Source organism: Nothoprocta perdicaria, unplaced genomic scaffold (genome assembly GCF_003342845.1).
Source record: "Nothoprocta perdicaria isolate Ctin4 unplaced genomic scaffold, notPer1 scaffold_0, whole genome shotgun sequence".
In the NCBI taxonomy this organism is placed as follows: Eukaryota; Metazoa; Chordata; class Aves; order Tinamiformes; family Tinamidae; genus Nothoprocta; species Nothoprocta perdicaria.
The window spans coordinates 1,215,815-1,232,800 of record NW_020454092.1 but is presented as its reverse complement, the minus strand read 5'-3'; the positions used below and the strand labels follow the sequence as shown (position 1 = coordinate 1,232,800).

Here is a 16,986-nt window from a genome sequence, read left to right as displayed (position 1 = left end):
GAAAAAAAAAAAGGAAATTGTCGTTATTGCTTCATTTTGTTCCCGCTCTCTGGAATAGCTTATTGACACGAGCAGTACCATCATCACGGTGACTAGTTTGAAACAACTGAAGTCAGCTCCTTCAAATGGGTTAATACATTCAGACAGACTTAATTAACATAGGAGCCTAAACTCCATTGCAGTGTAAGGCTTGAAATGTTTTTTTCAGCTTCTAGGGGTAGGATAAAACAAATCTATGATCTAATATCTATGCATGGTAATATACAACCTTCAGGTTCAATAGATAATAGTTTAAAATGTTTCAAGCCCTTTTGTAGTAGTATTTTAATTGGAAGTATTTTTAAAAGATACCTTTTAAAAGGCAAATTACGCATGTAAATAGACTTCTTTAAAGTCCAGTGTTTTGTTATATTGTTACATGAGTTATTTCTATTTAATATAGCTGACTGAAACATAGGAAATGACTAGGAAGGTTACGGTAACATATGGTATAATTTTTGTTAATTGCTGAAGCGTTTTTTTATCCTTTTTATTTCCACTTCCCACTGCGAGTGCAAGGGCTGAAATGCATTCATTGTATTTATATTTATAATGCATTGAATAACTTTATATGACTGTAAAAGCTATGTAGTTCCTCAAAAAGACATTTGCCATCTATGAAAAAGTTATGATATGTGCTATAAACTGACAAGTATGACTGAAACTTAGATTTAAGATATTTTCCTAGGTAGAAATGCAAGTGCCTTTTAAGTTTCAGGAAGTTGTAAGAGGGTTGGGTGAGGAAACCTCTGGCAGACAGAAAATCTTGGATTTATTGAGACTCAGGACCATGGACTTACCAGATATTTTTTATGAGTCCTTTTTTTCTTTTAATCTGTCAGATGAAGTTTATAGCATCTTTTGGGGGATTTTGCATAACTAGAGAGCAAAATTTGTTTATGCGGACTTCAATATTGAAGAAGGCCCTTGGCTTCAAAGGCCTGCCCACAAGGATCAGGGCCTGCAGAAGGTTTTATGGTATTTTGTTTAGCTTTAGCGAGGGCAGGAGCTGGTCTGTAATGTTTGCATGGTGACATGACATGTGAGGGTAGAATAGCAAAAGGGCAGGCTAGGAATAACAGAGCTCACGCTTCCTTGCTCTGTGCGTAACCCCATGCGTCTTTGGGAGGACACAAAGCCATGTGTTTCACCTCCTCCTCCTCTGCTGTGTTTTCTAAGTGCCCAGGTTTGTGTGTGTGTTTGTGGGGTGTTTTTATTTGTGCTTTTTTTTTGTGGAAACAAAACAGTTTTTCACAGACTCTGAAGGAAAAAAGAATGTTTCATGTATAATCATCTCAAATTAATTTTAATAGATTAATTTTGAAGAATTCTCATAAACTTATTTTACCCATGTGCACTTATCCACAAATTTTTAATGACAAATTAATTGCTCCTAGGCAGTTACTGTATTTAATAACATGCGCTTCCTTATAAGAGGAAATGGAACTGGTCTGTATTTTCTCTGAATTAATCATATGTGCATATGTAGAAATTGGGGGATGGGAAATGGAAAAAAAATCAACAGATCAACAATGTGTATGCCAGAAAATCTTTTGTAGCAATGAAAAAAATTATATTATTTAAACTACATGTTTTATTTTTCTTTGCTTTTAGGCAGCAAACTGGTAACCAGTCTGCTCCTGTGGTGCCTGATTTTCTTGACAAACAAACAGAAAAGGTACTAATAAGTTCAGATTCTAAAATAACATTGCATTATAACTTCAAATTCCTGAGTCCACAGTTTTGCAGTGTGTTCGTGGCTGCTTGGCATAGTCGTCTGAACATGAAACCGTTAGTGCTGTTTTGAAGTCTTTGAGACAAAAGCCTGCTTGCTAAGAACTTTAGTTCTGTAGAAAGACAGGGAGGTACAGTGAATAAGAGAATCAAAAGGCTGGAAATTTGCTGCTGAGAATAAATGCTAGCTGCTCCCTGAGGTGATTTGTCTGTGCACTTCACTTTCTACAGATGTTAGAGCCTCTTTTTTAGTAAGGACCTGAGGTTCTTTGGTAGCACTTTGATATCCTGCTCGAATTCAATATGTGAAATGGAGGAGTCGCTCTGTGACTTGGAGCACAGCGTAGTCTTTGAAGTCTGATCCAATTTTTGCTGCTTACCATTTGATGTTGAAAGGATGAAATGGAGAAAATGTACAGTTTTTGCCAGTAACTCTGCTGAGCATATGTAAGATTAAAAAAACAAAATCCCTTGGATGATGTACTTAGAAATGTTAAGCAGATTAATACCTTCCTATAGCTTTTTTCTAAAGATACAAATTAACTATGAGAGGAAATCAGCATACAGTGCATGCTACGATTAACTGTATGAGAAATTGGGATAAATAAGTTAAATGGAAAAGGTAAATAAATGTTTGTGGCACGGGCACTAAGTCGGTGTTGCTGAAAGCCACTCGAATCTCATGTAATATAACATTAGGCATTTCACACAGAATTGTTGAAAACGTGCAGTTGCTCTATATGAGATCACAACTAAACGTTATTGTGGCAGGGTATAATCAATGCACCATTTATGTTCCTAAAACAACATTCTTTATTTTGAAAGGATTTGGATGAGATTCCTGCTTCTCCATTTATTCTAAAACACTCATTGGAAATGAATGATACACAGTCAATTAGCCAATGCCAGTCAGTTCCAAATCATCAGTTGTCAAGTCCCTTGAGATTCCACAAAAAAGGAGGTAAGAAATATATTAAAATAAGAAAGAACTTTTGTTTGCTATTTATAAGCTATTTTTCTGCATATAACTTGCTTTATATACCAATGATTTTTTTTAACAGTCCCTTGCAATGCAGGAAACATAAAGGAACTAACTTTATTCCTCATATTTTCAAGCCTAAATATCTACATAAAGAGGTAGAGGCACAGAGATTTTAAAATTTTCGAAGTAAAACATGGTTTCTAATATTGAAATACTTTTTAATGAAATCATATTGGTTTTTAAGAGTTTTAGCTTTCCTTTGTCTTCCAGCCTCAAACGTGAAAACTGGTCACAACTTTATGCCCTCACATTTGACATAAAGACAAGTTGTTTGGTTACACATGCAGAGGTTCAGGCTGCAAAACAAGGAAGTCTGCAATAATATTAATATCTATGCTGCAATGTTTTTTAGTTCTATTTGCTGGTAAGTTATTTTTACCATGGTGAAGGATCAACTTAAAAACTTGAAGTAAAGCATTGCAAAGTTTGTTTGCTTCTTTTACATTTTATCTAATTTATCTTTTAATATTCCAGGAAAGCATTACCTGTAGAAATTCTTATTCTTCATTGTGGTTATTCTGTATTTGAAAATCCCTGAATATAAACTCCCATGCTGGACTATAAAATACCTTCCACAGTAGGTTGATAATGTGATACTTGTAACTAGAGCCAAAATATGAAAGATAATGCACTAATTTCCAGGTTATTCTAGAAAATGAGGTGTTTATTACTTTGTGTCATACCGTAACATTTCTACTTACATATTTAGTGGAAGACCTTTGGTATTGAAAGTCTACAATCTTTATCTGAATACTTAAACCATAATCCTGCAATTTCCTTCTTTAAACTTTACAGAGAGTCTCTTCAAACGATGTATGATGCAACATTAAGAAGACAAGTATTTGTAGGAGTAGGCGCTTCTGTATGGGAAATAATGCCTATTCAATGATTTCAAACTTTTATACAGGCATGATGTGTTCTCCCTGCTAAAGACAGAACTGTGTGAAAACACAACAGGTTCAGGAATCCATTGTACTCTCTTCATGCGTGTCAGTCCATATGGGTTTTGAATCCATGGTGTGAGACTGCAGAGGATGTACATTACTCTTTTAAATTAATGCTTGTTAAACAATAAACCTGTCAAATGAAAATATCTTCGTTGCAGCAAACCCTCTTGAGGAAGGCCCAATCAAGGCCCAAATCTGTCGTCCTTACTCTCACAGGGTATTTATATGTTACCGTGCAGCTAGTTTCCTTGAAATCAATCACACCACATCTGAAGTAAACTACTTAAAGACAGTAAAATAGGCAGAATTACACGCTTAGCAATCAAGTAATTCAGGACCATTACCCAATAATTCAAGGAGACTTCAAAAATATGATGTGATAGAAGAATACCAATTAAAGAAGAGATGAATGCAGCAGTGATACGAGCTATTTAAGGAATATATAGGTTTAAAAAAACATGTAGACACAAAAAAAGATAAGACATTTCTTGGTAAAGTTTGATGATACTCAGATATGTGATCATACTTTAGTGTGATCATACTTCAGTGAGTAATTGTTAAGGAAATAAAACTGTTGAAAAGTAATGACTTCCTTGGGAGCTTTTAAAAGCACACCTTGTACGAAGAAATTCAGATTCTTTCACACTCTGCTCAATCTCTGCTCATTCTTATTATACAAGATATATTTCTAAGCATAGAATATTGTTACAGTTGTGATGAAAACTGAGTGAAATAGCAAGCATGGAGCTTATCTTTGGAATAAGAACAGTGTAAAGTACCTGTTTTCTGTAATGTAGGCTACAGCTATGGTAAGCTGTTATTCAGAAAAAAAAGCTCTCCACTAAGTGGTCCAGAGAATACAGGCACTGTTTGTGGAATTTGGTTGTTTTTTGCCAGAATTAAGCATTACTGTAGAACATTGTGCATTGATTTTGAATTCTCTGTAAGTTACATTGCAGGTAGTCCTAGGCCATGAGCCTCATGGCAATGCTGTGAAGTGGCATGGAGAAGAGCATGATAGGGATCTGCCCTCATCTGTGATCCAACTTGGAAGCAGCGTTGATGTTTGCTGGAGGGGGCACTCTCTGTGCCTCAAATTGGAGCATAAGCTCTTCATTTGCCTTGAGGTACTGGTAGGGTGGGCCCTACAGTTTCAGTGCAGTTAAGGGGGTCAGAACCCAAATGGAGAAAATGGTTCATAAGGGTTTGAACATTTTTGTGGAATTACATTGCTGCATTTATAATGCAGACTAGTCAGTCACAGCTTATCATCCAGCAACCTAATTGCTCAGGCTACTGGCTCACAGTGTTGGAGACGCAAAGGGAAAATAGAGCAGGAAATTTTGCACAAAAATCTGGCGAAGACTGTACTTAGTAATTAGTGCAGAAATGAAAGCCTCCTGCCATGGCTTCAACAGGCTTTCGACTGGGTCATGAAATGACTGAGAGGTCTGGCCAAACTGCACACGCTGCACCTAAGTGCAAGCATGTGCTGTGGTGGTATAAGGTTTTAAGGAACTGGCTCTGCACTGCCCAGGGATTTCCCCTTGGCACTGCCAGAGTGGAAGGGAAAGGCCAGCAGCAATGCCAAAGATCCATCCAGGGCTTTCTGTGTTACACTGATACTCTTTCCTGTTAGGATGGAAATGAAAGTCCAGTTAGTATTAAGCATAAAGCAAAAAATGAATCATTTTAGTGGCAAGGTGACAGTGATAGAAATAAAATCATGTAAACATAACCTCCAGAGGCTGAGCTGTGGTATTGACGCAGAGAAATAGATAGTGCAAATGTTTGATACGATTAATGAGTGCATCATAGGAACTGACTAATGTAACTTTGGCTCCAAGTCTGTTTAACTGACACTTTCCTAGACAAAAAGGAAGTATGTTTTAAAAAGGAAAGCTAATGTTACCTATGCATTGGCCAGAGAATGAGATAACTCATAACACTAACACAGACATTTCATACTCCATTTTTAAATACAGTGATACAACTTTCATTCTCCCATGGCCTCAATCTTGTTGAAACTTCATCCATGAAGCATTTTTAGAAAATAGCCCCTAGTTCATCTTGTTTTCATGAACAGTTTTTCTATGTGTTGTAGCTGTAAAGAAGATTAAGAGACAGTTGTATAGGAGGTCACAGGGGTCTCCAAAGTAGAAAAAGGGGGTTGTGTTTGCTTGCTTGTTTGTTTGTTTATTTTTTTTTTTTTTATCTTTGAAAGTCCTTTGCCGCTTTCCTTAGTTTAAAATGAGTCATCTAATTTTCTCTTTGCATATAAACACAAACCTTGATTTATTCTGGTAGCTGGCAGACCCACTGGAGAGAAAACACAATCATTGCTTATTGGGCATAATGAGATTCACAAAAGCAGAGAGAATTATGTTACTGATTCTGCAAAACCCTTTTTGAAAGCACACAAGCTCTCCTAAGCAGGGGCTGAGAGATTGGGGCACAAAATATCTTGTCACCCTAGAGCTGTTTGAAGTGAAGGAAACTATCTATGGTCTTTTGTAAGACATTTTATAGGCACTATATGCCAAAACAGGTTTTGCTGAATTTGAATGCTGTATATAATAAGTGCCTATAAAAAACAAAAAATTGAAAAGTCAGCTATCTCAGGGCACGTTAATGTGTATTTAGGTGTGTCTTATGAGAACAGCAATGCACGTGAAAGGTACAATTAAGAGTAATGGAAAGGTAAGTGCATAGTTTGGGTCAAAACAACCAGAGACCTTCTGTAGTGCTCCTGCTCAAAGGTAAGGCCCTTTTTTTCCAGATTGTTTAAACTGGGAAATAACTTAGCCTCAACTGACATACTCTTAGCTGCTCCAGGTAGCAAATACTGGTCATTTTAATTGCGTTAGCTGTTCCTGATTAACTAGTAGAGTCTGTGCTGTGCTTGAACAAAGTAGTCCTTGCCTTGGCTCTGTGCTCCTTGCCTTGGCTCTGTGCTATCCTGTGCTCCCTCACGCTTGGTAACGTGCTTTAAAATCACAGTCTTCATGTGAACAAGTGCTGTAGCTGGCTGCGCTTTTGCAGTTATTTGTAAGAGGCATTCCTAACACAGGCAGTACCTTTCATACAATTTAACTGCATGCTTCAGGTAGGTACCTGGAAAATGTTTCCTAAATTAGCCAGTATGAAATCTTAAATGTGAAGAAACTGATTAAATGAGTCTTTAAACATTTTGTAAAGATGTTAGCATTGCTTACTGCGTTGATTTCAGATATTGTCTTTCCGAGAAGAGAATGGTAATGTTAAATTCTCCATCTAAATCTAAACAATTTCCATAAAAAGGTAAAGGAAAACATTTTCATGGAAAGCACTTTGAATATATTTATACTTAGAAATATGACTTATGCAGCCAGTTACAATATATTTGCATATTTAAAAACTATATCTATTGGCAATTGTGTGTAATAGTGTTCAAATTAACTTATAAACCGCGGTTCAGGCAGTCCTTTTTCAGTCTTTACAATCACAACAAAACAGTTTGGTACTTAGATATACTGATTATAGCTACATGCATTTCTTTCTTGTATTGCAGTACAGAACTCAGAGTGAATTACAAAATCCTTTTCAGGCCACAGAGAATATACTTGGGAAATTAATCTTTACTTCAGAGTAAAATTTTATTAGACATTATTATTGAAAATAGTCTTCCAGCTGCCTCAATCTCAGCAGTAGAGTGCAGTCTTGAATTCATGTCTTTCACTTGAAAGTCAAAGATGCTTAAATGTAGGGAACTGTCCTATTCTGTATAGTAGTTTAGTATTATGGGATAATTTTTATTTGGATCTCGTTTATTTTCTGTTTGTGCATTGTTTTGAAAAAGGCAATTTCTCAGGCATTAGTAACTTGGTAAGGACTTTCTTAAGGGCAATATCTCACACAAGATGCAGTATCAAGATCTGTATGTCTTGTAATCAAAGATACCTCTCCACTTTTTGCAAATGAAACATCAGTCAGAGGCCTTCAGGGATTTCTCTGTGTTATTCAGCTTCCTATATGCTTCCACTTTACCAAACTTGATCTAAATGAAAAGCAAAATCACTGTTACATCATACAGTTGAAATGTTGCCTGGACCATTGACTAGATGTTATTGGTGGATGAAATGATACCAACACATGGAGGCCATTAATTTTAGAAAGACATCATTTAGGATTTTAAGGGTAAGAATTTAGAGTCTATTTAGAATTACTTTTGGTTGTTTAATCAGGAGTTTCATCATTTTTAAGTGTCCCAGTGAAACTAATTTTAGACTAAAGAAATGTAACTCATGAAAAGCTTAACTGTAGTCAGTAGAATCACACTAGTGGACAGAATTGGGTCTCTTCACTGTAATAAATTGCCATAAAAATTTTCTTGCATGTCACCTGGTGTTTGGTTTGGGTTTTTTTGTTGTTTTGGGGTTTCGGAGTGTGTCAGCTTCAGGTTGGCCATTCTTTTGCAGATAAAATGCGTATTAAATAATAGGAACATTATAGGACACTCTGAATATTACAGGCAACATTGGAAGGGCCAAGGTGGCATAATGTGGTGTCATCTGGTAGCACTGAGGAGACTGTAGCTCTGTACCAGAAGAGGCCTGTGAGATCTCCATGGTGCTCTCTTGCTACTGTAGTGTCCTATGTACCACACTGTGCTTGAGGAATTGCTCCTCTTAGTCTTGTTCCAAGGGAAGCCCCAGGCAGTGGAGCTGTTGCTGTGGTACGATTGTGTAAGGAATTTCCCATGGAAAGATCCTGCCACAGGCGTGTTCTAGTGCTTTTGATCCAAACTCTGACTGGGCCTGAGCTAGAGAAAAAGTGGCTTCTTCTTTCTTTTCCCCTTAAAAGACTGAATATTAGAGGATTACTGACCTCTTCAGTCCTTGGGATGCGTGCTGAGCTTTGGACATAGAAAACAGAAATCACACTTCCAAATCATTAATTTGCTTTACAAATGAATGAGTAGAAACTGGAGGAGAAATATGCTTAGATTTTCTTTTAGTTTTTTTTTCTCTTGAGAAAATAAGAGAAAATGTGAGAAAAAAAGCTGAAACCAGAACTTTGTCTTTAAAAGATCTTAGTGTTTCCATCATTATAAGAAATGATAAATGCCTGTCCAGAGCTGTGAGGCTGCGTGATTAAGCAGCTGGATTTTTTTGGTCCAAGCAAGCCATTACTGTGCAGTGCATTGAATGTGGTGGGACCTGGAGGAGGCTGCAGGGGGGACCATCACCTGCCCAGACCAGGAAAATCCTGGGCAGTTCCCTGCCTGCTGGAAATTCTGTTTCAGCATTTCAGTCCTTTAATGCAAAATTCCAAAGTTTAATGCAAAATTCCAGTGTGGATGCAGAATATCTATCCACAAGGCATAAATGAAGTCAGCTGAACTTCTCTTACCCCAGCGTAAAGTTTCAGCAGGGACATGCGCTGCTGATGTGTGTCTGTGCTGAACTGGTTCACGAACCATCAGTGCTTTTCATTAAACCTTTTGCTACCCTGTGATGGAGTCATTTGCAGACTGCAATTTGCCGAAGGTAACACGTCAACAAGTCTGAGACAGGAGTCAGGCTGTTCTTAAGCTTTATTTAATTATTTAATTATTTAATTGTTTATTTTCACCACCTCTCAGCTCCTTAATTGTTTTTCCCCCTCCCATAGACCAAGACACAAATAGTGACAGGTGATAAATATAAGCTTTGATTTGCTGAATGTGTTAGCTCCATGTGTAGCCCTAGGCAGTGAATTTCATTATGGGCTGGTTTACTTGTGGATTGGTTGCTGGGGTTGCTTCTGATGCAAGAAAAGATTTTACCTGCCGCTGTGGCTGATTAGTATCAAAGGTGAGATATAAAATAGGATGCAAGTAACCAGCACATATAGACTGCCAAAAGTTCTCCTCAGACACATGCTGTCATTGCTCATTCTGTAATATGATGGCATTCAGCTCTTACAGGTTGCGTTGCATTGAAAACAGAATGCATAAATCTCACAGTGAAATATTGGAAACTAACAGTATGAAATATGAGGATTAAATTTAAAGAAGTTGAAAAACAAACACATTATAATGCTACAGCATAAACACAGATTTTAGTAGGGGTTCAGTTTCTCTCCCTTACATATAATGTCACAGTTTACCTTCTTCTGTCTTCAGTACGGCTTTGTTGGTGCATTTCTTTTTTGCTGTTTCTTTGTTGGTAGTTAAAAGATTTTTAATCATACAGTACTTCACAATTTTGTTGTTATTGCTCCCTAATGTCCCCAAAGGACATAGATATTAAAAGACTGCTATCAAATCTTTTTTTTTTCTAGAGGATGTTGTGTGTTTTCCTGAATTATTTGCATTTTACAATTCTCCATAGATACTATTAAGAGAAAACACAGTGGTAAAAAATAGTGACATAATTAATGTGATGGTGGCAAAAATACTTAACAAATTTGTTTCTGAATAATTTTAGATTTCAAAATCTTAAGTGCTTTGCATTTTCAGATGTTTTTGCATGCTAGTCTGGGTATTTTTTTGCATGAAAAAACTGTGGTTAACTACTAAAAAATCATATGCAGCTGATTAGAAACATTGACCATAGTGGATCATTTACATGGTGAGTCAGCATATAAATAAAATAAATGAAGTAAATAAAAGCAGTAAATAAAATACTGCTGCTGATAAATAAATGTAAATATTCAGGACAAAATATTTGCAGCCACATGTGTGAATATCTAAAGACGACGAGTTAGAGCTTAATAAACAGATATTCAGCTCAGTAAATCATGACCTGACTTGAGTACTTATCTGAGTGGAAAGAAATTGCCTTCTATCAACTATTCATTCACGTCTCAGTTGTGTTCATGCCAGTGACTGTTCCCTTGCTGTCCATCATTACTTACCTTTGTATCTCTAATCACTAAAAGTGTTTTACATACAGTTCTCTCAGTTAATCCCAGTTGATTTTAATAGTTAAGCTGAATATTGCAAAAGCAAATACTAGCTTGTAGCAGTAATTACTAGCTTGTAGAGCTCACTTCTGGCCCCAGGCAAGGGTAATCTTTCTCAAGGATCTTCTGTGCCTCTGCAGAGTTGGTGGGCACCAGTTGTGCTCCTGTATTGGCTGGCATTGGCAGTACACCAAAAGACTAAGGCAATGCTCCCACCTTCCCTGCTTCTAGCACCTTTCCCCAGGGGGAGGGAAGTGCCGGAATCACAGGCAGTGATTGCCTTGCTGCCAGTATGGGAAGGAGAAGCTGCTTCCTACATGTGCTCAGTCAGGCAATAAGCATATCTCAGTCAGAGACTGAGATATGTGAAAGAACAGTTTTATGAATTCTAATATTTCTCTTCCTTAAAACATTTTCATATTGAAAACAGCTCCTCCAAGTCCAATTCTTTAAGATTTAGCCTGCCTGGTACAAATCAGAGTATTTTGTGTAGACGCACAAGCAAAGTCTGTGTCAGCAAGAAGGCAAGAAACACATCCATGCAAGTGGTGAGCAATGCCCCTTGCTTGCCCTGTTTGTCTGCTCTAGCAGCCAGGCCACCTCTGAAGGGGAGAGTGCGGAGACAGCGGGGTGGCTCAGCGGCATCAAGAACAGCGGTGGAAGAAGCAGTCATGTTATATATGTCCTTCCTTGTCTGTGGGGAAGGACAGAGTACCTCTAATTTCTTAGCGTGTAGGCTGGAGAGCTAAGGCAGTGCTCTGTGTTCAGTTGCAGCTAGCTGTTGTCTCTATAGACTAAGAAATTTGTCTCTTCAAGGATGTGATGGGAACACTTTGGTTCTCTGACCCTATCTTTGTGAATGCAGCGCTATTCTGGGGGCTGCCTCACCAGTCTGCTTGTGTTTGCCTCATGCACATGCCTAAAAGTCACATTCAGAATGAGCAAAGAAATACTGTACTGTTCCAGCCTCCTTTTTTTTTTTCATCCTGGAATTTGCAAACACCAAAAAAGCCCTCCAGCAAAGTAGTATAGTTGCTTTTTTTGCAATCTTTTTATGCTGTTCTTTACTGCATATCCTTAGTTATGATAAAGAGCATGACTATCAAATGAATAGCAGTAAGCTATTGATATTTGAAAGGCTGCTTTGCCAAAAAAAAGCTTGCTGCAGTTCTACAAAAACACTCTGAACTCGTTTGAATGACAGCATCTGTGGATGTAGTTTTCAAAATTCAAAATAACCAGTTTAAACTGTAGTTTAAAATAGGTAAAAGGAACATTTGTGTAACAAAAATTTTTGAGCTATTCATTTATTCTCAGAGATGGGTGAATATAATATAACAAGTTTGACTCCACATCTAACCTTCCCTAATGTCCCAAAAGGACATAGATGTAAGATTCCAGTTTGGGCTGAAACCTCATATTCTGCTCAGCAGGCTTATAGACTAGTGATATGAGTTCTTTTCATATATTGTTGTCGATGTGTTTGCAATTAATTTTTAGTTCATAAAGTAGCAATTGGTATTGATAGCAATATTGCGCCTGAGGCAACCTTCCTATGAGGTCATACTTCTTGCAGTGGTGGTCAGAACAGCTAAATATGTAGAGTCTGTAGTATGTATCAGTTTTCTGTCTACAGTATCAAGACTCACGCTCTGTGCCTTTTGATCAATGACTTAGGGTCCAAGAAGAATGGATTCTTCATCTTCATAACTAAAGAAGCCTAGCTTCTGTAGAAAAATGAAATGAGAAAATGAAATCTTACAAGAGAAGACAGTATATTTTTCTGTTTGTGCATTGTAGTCTGTTTTGAAACATTCACAAGGTGTTCGTTGCAAATGAAACAAGATTTTCATTATCTCATTTCACCTGAATAAGGAAAGTGCAGCCTCAAAATTTTAATCCAAAAGAGATGTACATGGTTGTATAACACAGCACAAGGTAATCATGCTGCCATGAAGAAAATCAGTCTTAGTACTCAAAAATCCTCCTCTTCCAACAAACCATGCATCATCCAACACGCGAAATCAGAAGAGCAGTAAGGATCAGTCACTTTGCAGAGAGAGTAAGTAAAGATGAAATTGGCTTCTGTTGGAGAAGAGCATCAGTAGGGCAGAAAACAATGTTCATGAAAGGCAAAGCCATGCAGCAGTTCCCCTGTAGAGGAGAGCAGAGATGGGTGGCCTTGAGATAAAAACAAGTGAGAAGAGTATTAGGATCATCACAGTGGAGAAAAAAGATATCATCAAAGGAAAAAAGAAATCCCTCTAGAAATGCAGGACAGAGGAGGAAAGAAGAACATGAGGTGAAAAGTGATGGGGGGAAAAAAAAAAAGAGAATTTAGTGACTAGGTTCAATAAGAGACAAACACTTGGTACATTAACGATGAAGTATATTACGATTTTCTCTAGAACTGCTATTGTATGCAGTTTTGCATGTTGAAGGTAATACTAAGTTATTTGCTTTGCAGTAATGCCAGTGCATCAGTGCATCATTATTTTGCAACATTTTATATCATTATTTGCAACAGTTATTCACAGTGCCTGGGACTTGCATGCCTCTCAAAGGCTGGAGCATTAATTGGTCCAAAATCTTTGAAGATAAAGAACAGACCAGATGAAATAAGACAGAGTTTCCCTTGTGGAAGACAACCTTTCCTTCATTACCCCCTTTTTTATTTCTTATTTATGAATTTTGGAGGCAATCCAAACCAAAAAAAAAAAAAAAAAAAAAAAAGGAAAATATGTCCATACTTAATGTCACTGAGATATGAGAAATTAAGATTAGTCGGCCTGGACCTCTAGCACATGCATTCTTTTATACTGTCAATATCTGCAGTCCCATCCAATACAGCCCTACAAGCGTGATGTCTTCTACCTTTTGTAAGCTGCAGTTCTTCAAAATTTTGGTGGTCTCAACAGGATATAAATAAAACACTCTAAAATTGTGAATGCATGCTGGATCAAATCGTGCCGTAATTTTTATTCGTGGATTGTATTGAGATGTCACTGAGAGCTTAAATTAAAAGACTCAAGCTTAGCTTTCAGGCAGTTTCAGGTTTTGAAAACATCTTCAATCCTTTTCTGTAGATTGATTTCCTAGTAATTTTTCTATTTTCTTCCATTTTCTTGTTCAAGTTTGAACTTAATCAAGAGCACTTTGTAATTTAGGGATGTTCTGAGTCAGGCCTGAATTCATTGACCTGAGACTATTCTCATCTAGTCCCATTACCTGGGAGTTGATCTTAGCTAGCTTTCCAAATACATAGAAATTTAGCGAGAGTTTTGAGTCAAATTCGCACTCTTCTAATGCTTCTAAAGCTCCCTGTTATGTCTAATTATCTCTTCACAGCTCCAGGAATATGCAGGCTCATGAGTAGCGGAACAAAGTGTGGCTTTGCTTTCTGAACATGAATCTTAAAAAAATAAATGCTTTCTACCAGAATTGATAGTTGCTTCAGAGGACCGAGACCATATTTACTTTTCACTTGTCAGACTATTTAAGATCAGTGTTTGAGGTTCAACTTATATTACTGGATTATCAAGATCTGAGCTGTTGCAGGTATAGTGCTTTAATGCCTTGTTGCTGAAAGACAAAGTATGTCCCAGATTGGTCTCTGGATAGTGGCTGCAGCTAATGAAGAAATAACACGAGAAGGTTGGGAAGGAAACATCCTTTTGTCTACTTTCCTGTGCCCTTGTAAGGTTCTCTTTAAAAAGTGGCATTGGCACTTGGCAGTGGCAGTGGATTTTTTATCTAAAAAAATTCTCCCTGGAAATCTCTGTCAGCAGTAGGAAAATCATTGGTTGCCTTTGGATTTGCAATTCTTACTGTGCCCAGAAACAATAGCCATAGGTGTTTCCATATCTACTGAGTTTTCCTACATTGATGACTGAATCTGAGAAAAAGGATGGGATATCGAGGAAGAGATTCATTTTATACTGCAGCCTTTTATCCCTGTGGCTTGTGTTGAGGTTTGTGCTGCCCTGCCTTAGAATGATTCCCATCCCAAGAGCAGGAACACAGAACAGTCTGCATCCAGCAGAAAGGCCTTCCGTGCTGGGGATGTTCTCTGAAGAGGCTGCAGGGCAACTGTAAATTAAGCCTATTATGCTTAACTTCGTCATCCGTCCTCATCCTACGCCATGAATAAGCATGGCTGGTCGGTAAATCTAGCCCATTGTGTCTGGATTACATTAGCTGAACTAATGCTTGCATTTTTGTTTGGCTCATTCATACCAACATCAGAACATTGAGTAAGAACAAGAAGTCTAAGACAAAAAAAAAAAACACAAGCATTTAAAAATATTGCTCCCACAGATTGGAGCCCCAAGTGTGTTTTCTATAAACAATTTGAATAAATGGAGCTGGATTTTTGACCAAATTCTTTCCCCTGAAGGACCTTTGGAAACAAAAACAAACTGAGCAAGACAAGTCTTGGTGGGATGGGCCTATGCCTATTTTCGTGTAAACTGATGACAAAACTCAGAGCAGGAAGGCAGCAGCGTGCGAGGTCTGGGGTACATTGTGTTCTGCATGCCCCCAGCCAGCTTGCCAGGAGTGATCTAGAACTGAAACGAGGACCCCTTTTTATCAGGGCGCAGGAAAAGAAGTCATCGCTAATCTGAAACAGTCCAACCCCTTGAAAACAATAGACTTTGTCATTTTGTCACCCTGATTGTGCCTGGTTCTCATCCATCTGTGCAACCTATGTTGCTGGGTCAGGAGGGCAAGACACTGTGAGAACTGTCCTTTCTCCTGTGTGGCCTGTGGAGTGTCCATAGTCTCCAGTACCTTTTATCTCTTTGCTGTGAGTTTATAACATCCCAGCTGAGGTGCGGAGGTGTTTGGCTTCTGCTCTCAACTCCTGGGGGAACTGACCAGATACAGGAGTCCCAAATAAATTCTTTCTCACCCAAGTTTTCAGCATGCCTCCACCATCACTCAAAGCATGCAGAGCTTAGGTGGCCCTTGGCAAAATGCTTGCAAAGGTTTTTCTGAAAACAACTATTTTCCTGTGAATGTGCCTTGCATTGTGGAATTGCAGGAATGGAGGCAGGATTTTCCAATTCTCACCATTGAAAAAAAAAAAAGAAAAAAAACACAGTAAGGCAAAGTTTTGCTAATTTAATTTAATAGGATGACTTCTGTGAAATACTAGTGCAGTTTCTGTAGATGCCCTATCACTGAATAAAGTCAAGTCTTCTACCTGAAGCACAGCTGAAAGTGAACTCAAGTCCTGCTGTATAGCATTATGCTTAGGTTTGAGGAAGGGAAACTGGGTAGAAGTTATACAAACTATTAAAAGAGTACTACTTGTCAGGCTTTTTATTTAGCCTCATATTTGAAAGCTATTCCTTTATTTCTAAACCTTTGCATTTGCATTTCTTTGATATGAAATACTTGTGAACTAACTAGAGAACAGAACTGTGAGTTCAGCAGCCAAGAGATCCTTGATTTATTAACACCCGATTTTCACAGGCTCATTTGCAGCATCTCCTCCTACTGAATATAACAAGAGCAGCACTCGGAGACAGAGGTTCTCGATGAAGGGCCCAATCCTTCAAGCTGTACTAGTGTTTTTTCACACATGCTGAAGTCCAAGGCATTCATTGCTGAAGTAAGACAATTCAATATGAAAAAAAAGAGAAAAGATGCAAATGCTGATCCTAAGTGACTGCTTAAAATCAGAATCTGACATGAAAAATAAACCGGATAGAACAATATAGGCAAATGTATGACTAGGAATAGACTTTCCTAAGACCTATTTGACACATACATACAAAGATGATATAAAATCTGTATGGTGAAACAGTAATGAGCACTAACTGTGGTGTACACAGTTAGTACACAAAGCACTTAAGTACACAAAGCACTTAAGATAGAATAACTAAATGATTATTTTTGCATTGTGCTTTATAGTGTCCCATTAAGACTCTTATAAAGGAAATGCAAATTGCTAAAGACATTGTCACCTAGTTATTCTAAATATAATTGTGAATGCACAATTAACTATTTAGATGAGTAATACTTTCCTAATGATGTCTTTGCAAATAACTCTTTATGGATAAGCATTTTAATTTAATTGCATAGGAATTTCAGAGTAATATTTGTAATGCTTATTAGATTCTTAAAAGTCTAAGGGGACTCGTGCCTTTTTTGGTGTATGTAGATGATTACAGCCTGCAGATTTCTGTGAAACAAATGTGTTTTTACTCTAGCACTAGACTGGGGGCATCTGAAAGAGCCTGCTTTTGTTCAGCAGGCTTAGCAGTCTCCTCTTTGGAAAAACTGCCATGC

General features: G+C 37.6%; 1 protein-coding gene across 2 annotated transcripts in view; it reads left to right on the top strand.

Annotated features, from left to right (window-relative positions):
• Positions 1-16,986, top strand: part of MYO3B (myosin IIIB) — a 173,407-nt gene that overhangs the window by 131,710 nt on the left and 24,711 nt on the right. For both annotated transcript variants that reach the window (XM_026046103.1, XM_026046238.1), the window contains 2 exons: positions 1,654-1,717; positions 2,599-2,734. In XM_026046103.1, coding sequence (XP_025901888.1) covers positions 1,654-1,717; positions 2,599-2,734 — 200 coding nt within the window. The remainder of the gene's footprint in view (positions 1-1,653; positions 1,718-2,598; positions 2,735-16,986) is intronic.